General features: G+C 41.5%; 1 protein-coding gene across 6 annotated transcripts in view; it reads right to left on the bottom strand.

The window, feature by feature from the left end:
- The window catches only part of MVB12B (multivesicular body subunit 12B), a 236,524-nt gene that overhangs the window by 119,756 nt on the left and 99,705 nt on the right, over nt 1-17,063 (bottom strand). For all 6 annotated transcript variants that reach the window (XM_073600320.1, XM_073600323.1, XM_073600322.1 and 3 more), the window contains 4 exons: nt 7,667-7,774; nt 7,488-7,584; nt 4,222-4,351; nt 2,783-2,911 (listed from right to left, as the gene is read on the bottom strand). In XM_073600320.1, the coding sequence (XP_073456421.1) occupies nt 2,783-2,911; nt 4,222-4,351; nt 7,488-7,584; nt 7,667-7,774 (464 nt within the window). The remainder of the gene's footprint in view (nt 1-2,782; nt 2,912-4,221; nt 4,352-7,487; nt 7,585-7,666; nt 7,775-17,063) is intronic.

Below are 17,063 nucleotides of genomic sequence, written 5' to 3'. Positions count from 1 at the left end.
TTTGGGATGTGTTATAGCAGAAATCTAAAAAATACTGTTTTTTTTTTTTTTTCAAAACTGTAGTTTTTTTTTTTTGTTTATAGCGCAAAAAATAAAAAAACACATTAAATGGTCAAATATCACCAAAAGAAAGCTCAATATGGGGGGGGGGGGGGGGGGGAGACATCAATTTTATTTGGGTATAGCGTCACTCGACCGCGCAATTGTCAGTTAAAGCGACTCAGTGCTATATCGCAAAAAATGGCCGGGTCAGGAAGTGGGTAAAACCTTCTGGGGCTGAAGTGGTTAAATAAACCATTTACATTTATATATGAACTGTGGCACACACCTATAATGCCTTTCCTGGGACTACATGCTTCAGGTGGTTTTCAAAAACAAATCTTCCAGCGCAGGATTTAAAAGAACATTTGTTGTTTGTATCTTTGCTCATCACCATCCCTGGTGTTCCGGTTTCCTCCTAGGGTCATGCAACACAATCCTTTGACCTCTCTTTATCTCCCATTTAGCTCCAGAATGCTCTAAGTAGTATGCAAAGCTCATTAGCAGCCCAAAAAAAGGCTGTGGATAGTATCTCTTAAGAAAAACCCACCACTGCCCCAGCAAAGGAAATAGGTTGTCCAAGTTAAAAAACTTAGAGGCTTGCAATCACTAGTAGACCCCAGTGGTGTAGTCAGACAGTCTGTTGTGTCCCAGAAGCAGGTAGTAGCTGAACTGGAGCTGAGAGCAACAGAGAATACAGAGAGTAGCTTGCAGAATGCTCTCTCCCTACCTAAAGGCCTGTTATGGTGTGAGCATTTCCTGCAGAAGTGCAGCAGAGTGTGCTCTACAGGAAACGGGACTGTGAAGAAAACTTCATAGTCAAGGAGGCAGTGGGATGGTGGGAATGGCTAGCTGCACAGTAAATGTAGCTTACACAAAATAGATGATAATAAAGAGCAGTGTGGAAGCTCACTCCTGTGTCTCTGCCCCATGGAACCACAATACAGTCCTCTGTATAAAGTCTTTTCACCACTAGTGGGGGTGAAGCAGCAGTGACGCTCTAAATCTGGAGGTCCGGTATGGCACAGAGCAGGACGATAAATTTTTAAAAACTGGAGGTCCAGTATAACATGAGTAGGATGAGTGCTCTAGTAAATATCCAAGTCTGGGTACCAGTACAACACAACAGAGCCCAGTGATGAGTGCTATGGTGAATATCCACATCTAGGGTGGTTTAGAATAACACATAAGGAGCCAACAGCAGCAGCACCAAATAACCAAATCTAAAGGGTTTGACACTAAAGCCCCGTACACACAGTCCGAATGCTGGCCATCTTCGGCCAGTTCAAAAAAAAAAAATGGCCGATATTCGGCCCTTGTTTATGCCAGCCAGTCCAACAAAAAAAATAGCAGCCGACCAACTCACGATCAACACACCTCAGCCAATGGCTAGTGTTCTAGCAGGGGAGTCATCTGCCTGTCAAAGCACCACAGCTCAGCGGGGGGGGGAATCGCTGTGTATACTCTGCTTTACCTAGCATTGGTTGCTGGGTTTAATATCCATGATCTAGGGGTCTGGTATCTCACTGTCAGCTCCTGATGATAAAAAAAAATCTTCATTTTCAGCTGGAGAAAGACATCCGATCTCCTACAAACACTAAGCTGAAGAGCTTATCAAAATATGTACAGTGTTAGAGCCACTAGGCAGGGCTGTGCCTTTGATTGGTATATCAATCTTTTGGAGGCAAAGAAAAAAAAAAAAAAAAAAAGTTTTACCATAGAAAGGATCTATCTTTTCTAAAAGTACACTGGAATGTTAAAGATTTAAGGCATTTCCCATCTAACAGATTAGGGATGCACCGATGCCAGCTTTCAAGACCGATACTCGCCAATACCAATTACCGCCACCCATCTTTAGTGTCATGTGACACATTAATAAATGAGCTAATATATTAAATTAATACTAAATACACTTTATGTGGTTCTGTTTTCTTTTATTATTAAATGATTATATATTGCGATTTGAATTGCATCCGGTTCGCATGACACTTGAACCAAACCGGCTTTCTATTGAGTCGGTTCACATATGTGTGGGCCAGCCGCAGTGCAAAAAAAAAAAAAAAAAAAAGATTCCGGAATGATTTCCAGTGTCATACACTTTAAAAATTTGCACCTGAACCGCTAAACAAAAACCGCACCGGACTCTTTTTTTTAATTTTTTTTTTTTTACAGTTCGCACTGAAAGGATCCCCGCACATACGTGAACCTGTTTTAAAGACGGTGGTGGTTACAGTCTGTGGACTTGAAGGTATTGGTTTTAGTATGTGAACAAGTACTCGTGCAAATGCTAAGTATTGGCACCAATACCAGTATCAGTGCAATGCTATAACAGATCCTTACATCTATGCTCTCAGATTTACCCACCAGGCACAGCTGTTACAATAAGGTCTTATGCTTTTTTGTTGTTTTTTTCCATTTATTTTACATGACAGAAAATGCATAATTAAGAGCCAGAATCTTTCTTGGGGAAAAAAAGAGAGCCATATCAAAAAGGTATCACCACTAGATTCTCCCCCAAGAGCTATAAGAAGCCAGTGAGTAATTCATCATGCCAGCTTCCAGACAGTGCTAAAAAATGGTTTGGTATGGGCTGATGTTTTAAAACTAGAGGCTTCAAACTAGGAGATAAGTGCTTTCATACAGCAAAACAGAATAAGGTCAAGTGCATTTCCAAATAGATTTTGGTGACTTACATTTATAACACAAGTAAAAAGCTTTTAAAACACCCCTGTAAATGACTTACCTCGGGAGGTTTGGTGCAGATGCTGATGTGACCACTGCAGTTGGAGATGAAGGAGTAGAAGGCTGTGGAGATTCTGGGGCACGTGGGACTCTTCCCATTCTATACCAGATGCCCATACTATTCAATTCCCTTTAAACGAACACACAAATAGTCTTTTTAGAACACAAAGCTATATGTTAAAAAGACTGTTCAGCTAAAAAAAAAAAAAAAGTTATTTTCAAACAATTATAATGTATTTTTTGTTTCTTATGTCAATTCAGTCTGTGCCCTTCAGCAATAAACCAGACTAAAAAAGCTTCAGGGAATCTCACCTAATTTTAAGTCAGACTTGCTCGTTCAAAAATGGGATGCTGGCCCATAACCACTGAACACTTAAAATCTAATAGCCACAGATGTGGCTACTGCAATTCAATACTATATTTTATATAATAAAGCATTCATTTTAACATACCAGATTGGCCTTTATGTAATGGTCTTGTAAACTTATCTGTAGCTGTTAAGAGTTTTTTGTGGCCCTTCAAAAGAGGTTGCTTTAGCCTGAGGGACATGACTTCCATTTTCTAAACTTTTTACTGTTTTTCCCACAGCAACCTCCACTCTCCCACCTGACTGAAGGCTTATTGTTACTAGAACCATGCCGTTTGCTCTGTAAAGTGCCACAAAAGGCTTTTATACCTAGGAGAAAAACTTGTTTTCAGTTTTAAATAGATAAAGTATGGGTGGAACAGGACTACATGTAATCATCATAAGAGTTATCAGAGGTCCTATTGGACCAAACAAAAAAAGTTGTTCAAAGAGAACAGGCTGATGAGAACATTCCCAAACTATGTACATTAAATACGCATATCTGTACAGAAAATGTTCTATTTTCTATTTTTATAAGGTGAAAGCCCAATTAGATGTCCTCTCATCCAGTGTGGGGCTATGGGCCCTGCATAGGTTTTGATGTCAGAGGACCCAAGACCACTGGACCATAGAGGAGACAAGGCTGCAGGGACCAGTCTAGCAGCATGGAGGAGCCAGCAGGTGCGAAGAATTAGCTAAGTAAAAGTGCTTTACCATTTCCCCCTAGACATAAGCAGTCAAGCCTTGCAGTGTGCACGCAGCCCCATTGCAAGGGAAGACTTTTAGTTTTCCTGGAATTCTGCTTTAAAGTAGATTTTAAGATAAAAATACAACTTCAATTTACACCCAGTTAATTTTTTCCTAATTAGAAGGATCAGCTACAGTTCAGGATAATCTATTTTACTAAAGAATGAGCATACCAACTAAAAACATCCACGCGAAGACCAACGCTTGCCACACTGGTTGTACATCTTGCACATTTACCAACATGGAACTATGTGAATAGATTGTTTTGGCAGGCCCCCGCACTACACAATTGTTAAAGCTGATCACAAGTGTGGCCATCATAATAGATAGAATGGACATGTACTTACCCAATAAACGTATACTGCGGTGGAGCCTGTTTAGAGCGGCTTAAAATGCGAATATCACAGATGGCAGCTTCTGTGGAATCTCGCGGAATAAATTTTATGCACAAACGTTTTTTTCTAAAGGCGACTTCCTCTGTAGAGAAATTAGTTATTTCAGTTACGTAGAGAAAGTTTGGGTGCATTACAGCTTAGGGTCTGTAAAAATACATTGTTTCACTATAAGAGATTGCCGACACACCTGCTCATTACTTATGTGTCATAACACATACAAATAATACAATATATTACAAAAATCTGAGTAGTGCTGGAACCTTATGGTAATCCTAATGTTATAGGGGGGGTATAGAGGCAGTCAACAGATGTTTAAATTATCAGATCTGGCAGCATCTTCATGCCAAAAGGACCTCCATTGTCTCCTTGAAGAGCAGAAACTGTCAGCAGCTGGCTCAGGCAGGGATGTCCATCAAACTGCCAGGTTGGTGGTAGGTGGTCCAGCAAAGTATGTTGCAGCGCATACTAGCCTTACATGTGGCTCCATTCAACCAAAGACAAGAAGTATACATTATTGTACACCAAAAAGAGAGAAAAGCGAGTGCTCTACTCCAATCCACAGGAATGGTGGTTCTTCAAAATGCTTTATTTGATTGTTGTAACCATAAAGCATATTTTAGCAAGAACCATTTATAAATCTTTGCCCGAGGACTGAAGTATAGCATTCACATTTTGCTGTACAATATTTTCCTATCCCCCCACTATACATAAGGCCCCTTTGGGCTTTACGTATAGTGTAGAACCTATATCATGCAATATATGACAGTTTCTGGCCTGCCCAAATTTTTTTCTGGCCTAAGAATGACCCATGACATATGTTGATACATGGTGAAACATAATGATGTGCAGGGTATAAAGGTATACCTTAAAACTACTTTAAGGTACTATATTATTATTATTATTATTATAATATAGGATGTATATAGCACCAACAGCTTGCACATCGCTTTATAAAGGGAGACAGTAGAGATACAATTCAATACAAGAGGGTTTGGAGGGCCCCTGCTTTATGGAGCTTACAATCTAATAGGGAGGGGCATGTGGGTCAAAAGGTAATAACTTTGAGGAATGAGCTGTTGGAAGAATTAAAAGTTTAGTTATTAGGTGGCGACATGGGATAGGCTGAACAGTTGAGCTTTCAGGGATTGCCTAAGAGAAGACAAAGTAGAAGATAGCTGGACAGATTAAAGTAGAGAGTACCAGAGGATGGGAGAGGCTCTAGAGAAGTCCCGGAGGCAAGCATGGGATGAGGAGACAAGGGAGCTAGTGAGCAGGATGTCTTGGGGGAAGCAGACAGTTGGGTAATATAGCTCGGGGCAGAGTTGTGAACGGCTTTGTATGTTATTAGTATTTATAATTTTATTTGTTGGGTGATCGGAAGTCAGTGGAGAGATTGACAGAGAGGGGTAGCAGACACTGAGCTGTTGGTAAGATAGAGGAGTCTGTCTGCAGCAATCATGGTAGACTGAAGGAGGGATAGCCTGTGTAGAGGTAGACCTATGAGAAGACAGTTGCAATAGTCAAGATGAGAGAGAGCCAGGCAGTGAATGAGTAGCTTATTGGTTAAGAAGGGGCATATTTTGGAGAGGTTACGGAGGGGGAAGTCTACAAGATTTGAACAACCATTGGATTTGGGGCTAAAAGGACAGGTCAAAGTCCAGGATAATACCTAGTATGCTGGCATGAGGGTCTCTCAATGGAAAAGTCTGGGATAAGGGCATTGGTAGGGAGGAATTGTATGAGCTCTGTTTTTGGGATATTTAGTTGGAGTAGGAGGTGTAACATCCAAACTCATGTGTCAGTTAGTAATGCTAGAGGGGATGGAAGGGGTGGGGTGAGGAGTAGAGCGATAGATTTGGAAGACATGGGAGTTTATCAAGTGACTAAGTGAGGGGGTATAGTTGGAAAAGAGAACGGGTCCAGGGGCAGGGTTTAGGGGGTACTACTTCAAAACTTTTACAACCTCTTCATCAGGCACCAACCCTAATGACTGTTCTTACAGAATAAACCTGTAACAGTTGCCTGCTTGTTGCAAAATATTAAATACATTCTAAAGCACGCTTGGGCTTTAATACGAACAATTCAATATTGTGACTCACTGACCCAAAACAAGCATGCAGATAAAGACTTCACATACTGCATGACTGTTGTGGATTAGTTACTTAGAAGCTACAAAAGTAAAGTCAAACTTTCAAAATGATAGGAGTCTTTATCCCAATCGATGCCTTCTAAGAGGAACCGCGTTGGATTGGAGCTAGCAACATGACGTCAACAAGCGCAGACCGCACTGCAGGCGGCCATGCAAGATTTTATCCTATATTGCTCAAATTCATTAACCTTGATGTGAAGTGCAATTTTTATTTAATAAACCAGCTTTATACGCATTAATGCACTATGAGCGTCTTTCGTTATCTCTTATAACCACACAATGTTATTAACTAGATTAAGGAGCACAATAAGCCAGGATATATTCCCTGGAGCTGGCTGACCACTTGTCTTCAGGAGGTGCTTCCACTCACACGCATATGATCTCTTGGTGGGATAATTTGATTTGGTAAGCGGCCAATTTTCACATATAGGAGCACAGCGGTGACCCACTTTTCATTGTGGATTAATTCAGCTGCACTACAAATAGTTTGTTGTATTTGCATGTGGGAAAGTTAGAACATCATCTCTTCACTAAACACATAAAATTGTGGAGCACTAGACTGTTTGTGAACTTTCTGCACCATTTATAATTTGCCTTTTTTTGTGAACAGATTGTAGCTACTTATTCACGAAAAAAAATATATTTGATGTAAATCGATACACCATTCCAGGCAACTAGAGTTTCACTTAAGTGACACTTTGCCATTTGAACAATCACTGTTGTTTGATTTTGCTTATTGCACATTGTTCATTGCATCGGTTGGTTATCTTATCATTTTTAGGAAAATATTTTAGTCAAAAACAGCGCATTTTATTTGACAAACTTTCAAAATTAGCTCAGCAAAGGCAGCCACCACATTTCTCTTAGCACAGAACTGAGGGGAAAAAAACATCAAGTAGGTACATAGAGCATACGTTTGTGAATTAAATATTTTTAGGAGAAATTACCATGAGATAAAAACATACGTAATTGCATACATAGTATAAAACTAGTGTCAATGCTGAAAATGGCACTATACGTATATTATGAAGAGTCAATTAGTGCAATTGTAGTAATGCAAGAAACTTACGTGTGTCCACTGTCTCCTGGATGGGGATGAAGCCAACAGGCAATGTGTCCTTGATATCTATTAGTTTCATATCCACCAGGACATTCCCTAAATGGCTCTATGAGAAAAGGCAGACAGGTAAGCATATGACCGATATCTAGTCTTGTGTTGATTTTCAGTATTTTAAGTGGAAGACTTACATTCTCTCTGGAGAAGACTCTGGTGAAACACAGATATCTTGTCACCTTGGACTTAAATAAACCATCTTTCCACAGATCAGCATCCAGACCATCTGTTGTCTGAGAAACCTGTGATATGGTACATGAGAGTTTAAAAAGTCAGAGAATGCAGCTTTTTAGATCAAACATTTGTTTTATTTGTTTTTATTAAAATAACAGTTGACCAGTAGAGGAAATAGCCCAGGTTTGATTTTGTCCCATTACCACAGGTCAAATGTACCTGCAGTTTCACTGGACAAATAGCTATGCAAATGAAACCTCCCAGTGTGGACCCACCAAAAGTGCAAGTCCCATCTAAAAATGAAATTTTTTTTTTTTTTTTTTTTACACAACACACACATCAAGTAATGTTCATCTGCTTTTGGCTAATGTACTAGGCTATGTCTTACTAACCATAAGCCATCTTCAATCTTCTTCATGATCCTGTCCCTTAGCTGCACATGTACCGCAACTCAGACTGGCCAAAAACTGGGCAGTGTCCTCCTGTTGTTCCATCCTTTAAAACTCTTTTATATACACACAGAAAAAATTGATATAGCCTTGAACCTGACAATCACCAAGCATTCGCTGCAGGTGAATCTTTCAGGTGTATCAGTTTTAGGTCTCATTCACATAAGTATAATACCTATCCATACACCAGTGCAAAGGGCTGTTTTTTTCCCCTGAACAGGTCGCACAGCTGTGTCCGTGTAGCTGCTGCGTCTCAAAAAACATAAATGGGACTGCCTGCACAAGGATGCATGGAACACCTGTGCATCCTGTACAGTCAAAGATGGCCCTTTTCATGGGTGTACAGATAGGTACGCCCGTGTGAATGAGGCATTGAAGGAGGCGCATGCACCTCCTTCTCCTTAGATGCCTGTGTAAGGCTCCACATCTTCCGGGACAACACAGCCTAACATTGTACAGCAGAGCAGCACGCCTACACTAGACAACTCCACACATAGCTGGGAACTGCGGCATCCACCTGGGATGGTCTACAAATGGGGTGAAACCGAAATCTAAGCCGAGATCGATCTGGGATGTCATGGCCAGGACATCTTCCAAGATGGCTTCGCCTCCATCCTCTCGGCCTTCTACCCCGCCACTCCGGAGCAGACTCTGCTCCCTGCAGCATGATGGCGATGGTGAGTCAGATAAAAACTTTCACATTACTCCCCTGGCTTTCCAATCTGATAAATCACAGCCAGACCTGCTAAAGAATGCTCACTAGGGCCCTTAGGAAAACCTTAGACACCATCACTGAAAAGTTAACAGGAGAAAAGTGGGCCACCACACCTCAGTGCTAGAACAGAGGCTGGATCAGCAGGAGCTCCTTGCCGATGCCCATGCTGAGGAATTAGAAATCATTCATGAGGAGAACTTAGCCCTACAATCACAAAATGGAGGATTTAAAAAAAAATAGACCCAGACGCTCTAATATCCGCATTTGTGGTATACCAGAAATGGTAGTAGTTCTCCAATCCACCATTACATAGTTAGTCAGGTTGAAAAAAGACACAAGTCCATCTAGTTCAACCAAAGAAATAAATACAATCCCATATATACACACAATCCTTCACCCACAGTTGATCCAGAGGAAGGCAAAAAACCCCAGCAAAGCATGCTCCAATTTGCTACAGCAGGGGAAAAAATTCCGTCCTGATCCCCCGAGAGGCAATCGGATTTTCCCTGGAACAACTTAAATGTCAGTACCCATTTATATTATGTACATTTAGGAAAGAATCCACGCCTTTTTTAAAGCAATCTACTGAGCTTGTCAGAACCACCTCTGGAGGCTATTCCACATTTTTAAAGCTCTTACTGTGAAGAAACCTTTCCGTATTTGGACATTCAATCTTTTTTCCTCTAGACATAAAGAGTGTCCTCTGTGATGACCTTAAAGTGAATAACTTAAACACCAAGGTCACTATATGGACCACTTATGTATTTGTACGTGTTGATCATACACTCCCTCCCCCCTTAATCTCCTCTTCTCAAGAAGGAATAGAGTAACAAGTAACAATTTTATTAATCATGCTAGAGTCAGTAGGTACATTCCACACATTTTGGGGGGCTCATAAATTCCCCCTTTATCAGGGCTTGTGCTAGCAGTAATGGGAGGAAATATTGGAAAACAACAAATAAGATCATGGATTTTAAAAACAGTGTGGGTGCCAGACTGACCCCCACACTGTCATTATAATCCACTATAGTAAAGCGATTCCTGCATGTGGCACAGACTACTACAGTGTTTTGGAGATTCCCCTGCAGCCCTCCGGATGTGACATATTGAGAATTACAGGTAACCAAGGTGGTCAGTTAAGGCACCATTCACACTTGCACCTAGGGCCAATCACTCACAGTTAATGGTGATTACATGCAAGTGGCCATGATTAGCTGCGGAGCGGTCAGCCTCCCATTGATTTCCACGGGGATGCCTCCTGCAGCTTTTTTGCTAGGAACCCCGGCTGCAGTTCTTGCATATGTTGGCCCATGGCCCCATTCATAAGTGTAAATTTAAAAAATAGATTTCTAGGGTTCAATTAAAACCATATCAAATGTAACCACCACATGAAAGGACTGGAAAGCTGCAGTAAAACAAACTTTAATTCATGTCCCAATGAGAATACTAAAAATAGATTATTCCTAGATTACAGTTTAAAAAAAAAAGTCAAAACTAATTCAGCCACCACATCTAGGGACTGGAAAGCTGCAGTAAATTAATCTTAAAAATTTTGTCCAAAGGTCAGTTGTAAAAATAGACTATTCCTAGACTTCTGTGTAACCAGAAATAAGAAAGAAAACTAAAAATCTGGCCACCACAACTAAGGACTAGAAAGCTGCAGTAAATTAATTTTTAATGTTTGGGGTTAGATACACTTTAAAAGAAAACTTGCATTAAGAGAGAGATTACGATGACGTTACAGAGCTCTTTTTTAAAAAGGCTAGTTACCTGGCTGTTCACGGTCTCAATATTTTTTAGGAATAATGCCCCGGAGTAATGCAAGCAAAATTAAAAAGTCAGAATTAAAGAGGAAACACTCTCACTTTTGTATGGGCCCTGAGGTGGTTTATGCCATAATGTGCTAGTATGCACTGCATATATTAGTACATCATGGCAGACGTACCTGCTGCGCTGTTGCCTCTCCAGCAGGTCCCTTGCACTTCCATCTTCCTTCTGGGAGCTATCTCTCTGGCCACTTAAATTGCCGGGCAATGATGACGTCACACCCGTGCATGCGCACAGATGTCACTTCACCGTGGCAGAGAGAGAGCATGTACTGTTAATGTGGTCTGAGCTGTGCATGATTACATTAATGCTGTAAGGCCGAGAGAGGCATTTATGACAGAAGAGACCACCAGGGACTCTTCTGTTATAAAATCCCCGCCCGTCAGTATGCCTGCCTTTACATGCACATGAACATTAGTGGCATCCCAGTCTTGGTCCGTAGAGTTCAATATTGAGTTGGCTCACCCTTTGCAGCTATAACAGCTTCAACTCTTCTGGGAAGGCTGTCCTCAAGGTTTAGGAGTGTGTCTATGGGAATGTCTGACCATTCTTAAAGAAGTGCATTTGTGAGGTCAGGCACTGATGTGAACGCTAAGGCCTGGCTTGCAGTCTCCGCTCTAATTTATCCCAAAGGTGTTTTTTCAGGTTGAGATCAGGACTCTGTATAGGCCAGGCAAGTTCCTCCACCCCAAACTCTCTCATCCATGTATTTATGGACCTTGCTTTTTGCACTGGTGCGCAGTCATGTTGGAACAGGAAGGGGCCATCCACAAACTGTTCCCACAAAGTTCGGAGCATGAAATTGTCCAAAATGTCTTGGTACGCTGACGCCTTAAGAGTTCCCTTCATTGGAACTAAGGGGCCAAGTCCAACCCCTGAAAAACCACCCCACACCATAATCCCCCCTCCACCAAATGATCTGGAGGGGTGGCCCAATACTTTTTGCAATATAGTGTGGATGAGCGAGTCCTGACCTTTACCTGATAGAACACCTTTGGGATGAATTAGAGCGGAGACTGCGAGCCAGGCCTTCTCGTCCAACATCAGTGCCTAACCTCACAAATGCGCTTCTGGAAGAAGGGTCAAACAATACCATAGACACACTCCTAAACCTTGTGGACGGCCTTCCCAGAAGAGTTGAAACTGTTATAGCTGCAAAAGGTGGGCCAACTCCATATTGAACCCTAAGACCCTATTGAACTAAGACTGGGATGCCATTAAAGTTCATGTGTGTGTAAAGGCAGGAGTCACAATACTTTTGGAAATATAGTGTAGGTCTTCCACTATTTATCTCCATTACATAGAGGGAGGAAAATTAGTAGTTCAGCTCATAGAAAGTAAAAAAGGACATTGCAATTATGGCAAATTCAACAGGTATTAAATGTACTTGCTGAAAATGTTCTCAGTATGAAAAATGAATAGAACTATCCTTGCAAAGAACTGGTAATCTGCACTATATTACATATTTATTCTTGTGTTTAGAAATCCTTTAAAGTGGAAGTATGCCCTCCTAAAGTGTTCAGCCAACGAAGCTGCCATCTTGGTCTCTGTTTGATCTTCAACTGCCATAGTACTGCACATGTGATTAGTTATCAGCCATTTGACCTGGGAATGTAACTTTTTTGAAACTGTTAAAATTGATGGGTTTAGTTCCGCTTTAAACAAGAAATCTCACTTCCTTTTTTATAAATGTGTTATTGCCCCTAGGGGAAAAAAGTACATGTTGTATTTTGTCCCATCTTCCTATGTGCTGTGACATCGGACAGGGCACTCCTGCTCGCTCCATGGCCCTCCAACAACACAGCTAGCAAGGAGAAGGCTGCTTTGACGAACTTGCCTGGAACATTTTAGCCACAAGCCCCCTCCCTCTGTAAGCTTCATGAGACGCTTGTGTTTGAAGATGGAGAAAGTTGTCATTTGTCAAAGCATCCCTCTCCTTGCTTGCTGCGTTGTCGGACAGCCATGGAGGGAGGAGGGGTACTCTGTCTGACCTCACAGCTAGCCTCAGACAGCACATAAGAAGAACAATATGTACCGTGTTCCCTGAGGAGCAGAACACATTAAAAAGAAAGTAAACACTGTCTTTTTTTTTTTTTTTTGGTGACCTGCAAAGTAAAGGCATAATGTGCTAGTATGCATCACATACTAGCACATTATGTGAAAACTTACCTGCAAACGAAGCCCTCGTCATCCCCACTGGAGGCCGCATACATCTTAGCCCGTCTTCCTTCCGGGTCCGTGGACTCCGGCTGTGTGACTGGCTGGAGCCGTGTCACATCACTCCCACGCATGCGCGGGGGAGCAGCTGGTCACGGCACAGGGCTCTGAAGAAACGGCACAGGCGGCCGTTCCTTCAGAGCGCATGCGCCGGTGACATCATCGGTGGCGTATACAGTAAATATCATAAACGGTGCAAGTTTAGGAGATGTTTACAGTACCTATAGGTAAGCTTTATCATAGGGTTACCTATAGGTACAAACATTTTTATTAAAGAGGAAGTAAACTTCACTTAATTTTAAGTGAGACATCTTTAAATGAAGTGGAAAATGTTAATTGTTAAGTAAACAGATTTTAGATTTCACTGCCTCTTCAAATTTGTCACTTACCTACACAAAAAAACTGTGTACATATTGAGTGGTGAATGCAGCTGTATACACGCCAGGGTGAGGATACATTTGAGGTTTATAGCTTTAACCTACATCCTCTTTAGAACAGTTTCCTGGAGGTTGAGTGTTTGGATAGGGTATTTAGTAAATTATATACCTCTATGATTTCATGTACTTTGCAAAACACATCAGCCAAGCTGAAAACCTCAGAAAACAGTCCATGCAATCCCTTGAGAACATAAAGTCTATAACAAGCCGTGATTTGGTTTGGCTCAAGAAGTGGATTGAGACAACATCCTTATTCATTTCAAGCACATGGGGGAACTAATGAGTAAAGTACAATCATCAGCCACTTAGAAGAGTTTGTTGAATAGAACAGTTTAACCACTTCCCGACCGCCACACGACGATGTACGTCCTAAGTTTGAACGGGGATATCGTTGTTATGGCAGCAGCTAGCTGCCATAACCCCGGTATCCCCGTTTTCGTGCGGTGGCCGGCTTTCAGATAAAAGTGGTCCCTGCAGCGGATTCGCCGCGAGATCACTTTTATCGGTGGCGGGAGAGGGGCCCCCCCCTCCCGCCGCGATCCGGTGCCCTCCGCCGCTTACCGGAGCCGTCGGTAGCGGCGGAGGCGATCGCGTCCTGCTCTCTGGTGTGTCTGGAGACGAGTGAGGCCAAGATGGCGCTCACTCGTCTCCATGACACTGCTGGGCGGAAGCGACGTCAAAAGGTCACTTCCGTCCACGCCTCTTAAAGGCATATTTTTTCAAATGTCATTTTTCTAAATGACTTTTTTTTTTTTTTATTGCATTTTAGTGTAAATATGAGATCTGAGGTCTTTTTGACCCCAGATCTCATCTTTAAGAGGTCCTGCCATGCTTTTTTTCTATTACAAGGGATGTTTACATTCCTTGTAATAGGAATAAAAGTGACACAATTTTTTATTTTTTTTTAAACAGTGTAAAAATAAATAAAATATTGTAAAATAAATAATAAAAAAAAAAAAAATTTTTAAAACCCCCCTGTCCCGACGAGCTCGTGCGCAGAAGCGAACGCATACGCGAGTAGCGCCCGCATATGAAAACGGTGGTCAAACCACACATGTGAGGTATCACAGCGACCGGTAGAGCGAGAGCAATAATTCTAGCCCTAGACCTCCTCTGTAGCGCAAAATATGCAACCTGTAGAATTTTTTAAACATCGCCTATGGAGATTTTTGAGGGTAAAAGTTTGACGCCATTCCACGAGCGGGTGCAATTTTCAAGCATGACATGTTGGGTATCAATTTACTTGGCGTAACATTATATTTCACAATATAAAAAAAAATTGGGATAACTTTACTGTTTTATTTTTTTATTCAAAAAAGTGAATTTTTTCCAAAAAACGCTTATAAGACCGCTGCGCAAATACGGTGCAAAAAAAAGTATTGCAATGACCGCCATTGTATTCTCTAGGGTGTTAGAAGAAAAACCATATATAATGTTTGGGGGTTCTAAGTAATTTTCTAGCAGAAAAACCTGTTTAAACATGTAAACACCTAAAATCCAAAATGAGGCTGGTCCTTAAGTGGTTAAAATGCTAACTGGAGATTACATGACTGCCAGGTATATGTAGATCTCCTGCACGCTGAAGAAAGCACCAGAAAAACTGCTATAAAATTTGAAGCGAATACAACAATCTAAAGAGAAATAGAAAGAAAGGGCACTCAGTTGCCACGTCCGTAATATTTGGGGGAAAAAGGGGTACTACCAAATGTCAGACTTTGTAGGCCAGGAAACAATGGAAATATTATAAACCTTCACATTTATCTATAAAATACAAAATATATATATAATAGTAAGAAAGAGTAAAAAAACATACATATACATTTAAGCAATTTGTACAGTGAGCCCTTGTGCGTCTACGCGTTTCGCCATTAGGCTTCTTCAGGACACGACCAAGGTATCAAGGGAACCGACCCGTTGTGCAGTGCCCGGCTGTCTCCCAGGGGCATGTTTCCTTATGATATCTCCCATGCACAGCATGTCTTTTTAGGCTTTATTAGCCATGACTGCTAAACTCCAATAATGGTCGGTTCCCTTAAATATTTATTGGACCTTATAGCATTGCCCTGTTGGCCCCATACATTTTTGGAGAGAAGGACATATCTGCCCCTGTTCATAAGATTTAAATTCACTTATTACTTTGAATTGTGTAAATCCATCGTTTATTCCAGGCTGTGGGTATATATAACTACGTACCCCAACTTAAGATAGTGAGATTTGTTCTCTTATCTGTTGCGTCTTTGAACCTTGGTCGTGTCCTGAAGAAGCCTAAACGGCGAAACGCGTAGACGAACAAGGGCTCACTATACAAATTGTTTAATAGGATATGGATGATGTTTTTTACTCTCTTACTATTATATGTATATTTTGTATTTTTTCAATAAATGTGAAGATTTATAATATTTCCTTCTCCATTGTTTCCTGGCCTACAAAGTCCTACATTTGGTAGTACCCCCAGTAGTACCCCAATAAAACAATCATTTGAGATCTGAATAGTAAGTATCTTCCGTGCCCACTGAAAGCAAAATTTATTTAGAACTAAAGTTGGTCATACAGATTTTTTTTTTTAGTTCAACCTGCCCACTGAACAAAGAAAATCTAAGGCCCTGTATAAATACAGCAATTTGGGATCACTGACGGAATCACTGCGGTTCTGCCGGTGATCCCAAAATCGCTAGATGTGAACAGGACGATTCCCCCATCCATGCCATACAGCACAGATGGACGAATCTCCCACTGCAGCTATTGTATTCCGATAGCCAGTGCCACTGGCTAGCAAGAAAGCCAAAAAACGGACCATTTTGCATCTGGCTCCTTTAATCAAAGGATGTCGAGCAGAAGGGTGGCACAAAGCACATTTTGATTGGTTTCTGATGAAATTCACACACATTGCCAGCTTACAGTGGTAGAAAAGCCTATCTATAGAGTAATTATTCTTATATGTTCACCACCTATCCTGTATAAAAAAATATCTTGGTACATACCTATGTTTAATCTTCTCTGGTCCAGTAACGTGATTTTGCAGCTTCGGCTCCCATGTGTAAGGGAGCACCCGACAACAGCTGTGAATTCCAAAAGCCACAATGTCACCCAAAGGCTCCCATGGCCCAGCTGATTTCCCAGCTCCCTCCTCTTCCCTGCAGAAGCCACTCGCCACAAAGGGGGGCTGGAGCTGCAGGATCTCGTGACTGGAATGGATAAAGTATAGGCAAGTATACAGATCTTTTGCAAACAGGGTAGGTAAAATTGTCTGGGGTAGTTAAACCATCTATGGCTGGCTTAAGTCTTGGCTGGTTCAGCAGGGACCGGCTGAGATCTGATCAATGTGTGGGCAGGCTTATTGTACCAGAGTCGATTGACTTTGGTACAACCAGCATGTTGGATTTCAAGCATGCGATTGCCAGCAGCTAGAGCCGCTAGCATTAATCACTGTGTTCTCCTAGCAGAGATGACTCCCCACGCCCCCCCGCCAAGAGAACACAATAGCTCTATGGGAGGAATTCCCCCATCAACACTGACTGTGCCGAAAAATCCCTTAGGCTTTTCTTCTACTTAAAAGTAGTAGTAAATCGATTAAAAAAAAAATTAAAAAAAAATTAGGCTCTGGCCAGTTTAAACACTGGGCACTTAAACCCCCTTAATAACCAGACCAATTTTCAGCTTTTGGTGCTCTCACATTTTGAATGACAATTACTCAGTCATGCAACACTGTATC

The sequence above is a fragment of the Aquarana catesbeiana genome, linkage group LG09, assembly GCF_042186555.1.
Source record: "Aquarana catesbeiana isolate 2022-GZ linkage group LG09, ASM4218655v1, whole genome shotgun sequence".
Lineage (NCBI taxonomy): Eukaryota > Metazoa > Chordata > Amphibia > Anura > Ranidae > Aquarana > Aquarana catesbeiana.
Note: the sequence above shows the minus strand (reverse complement) of the source record. Positions and strands in the feature narration are given on the sequence as shown.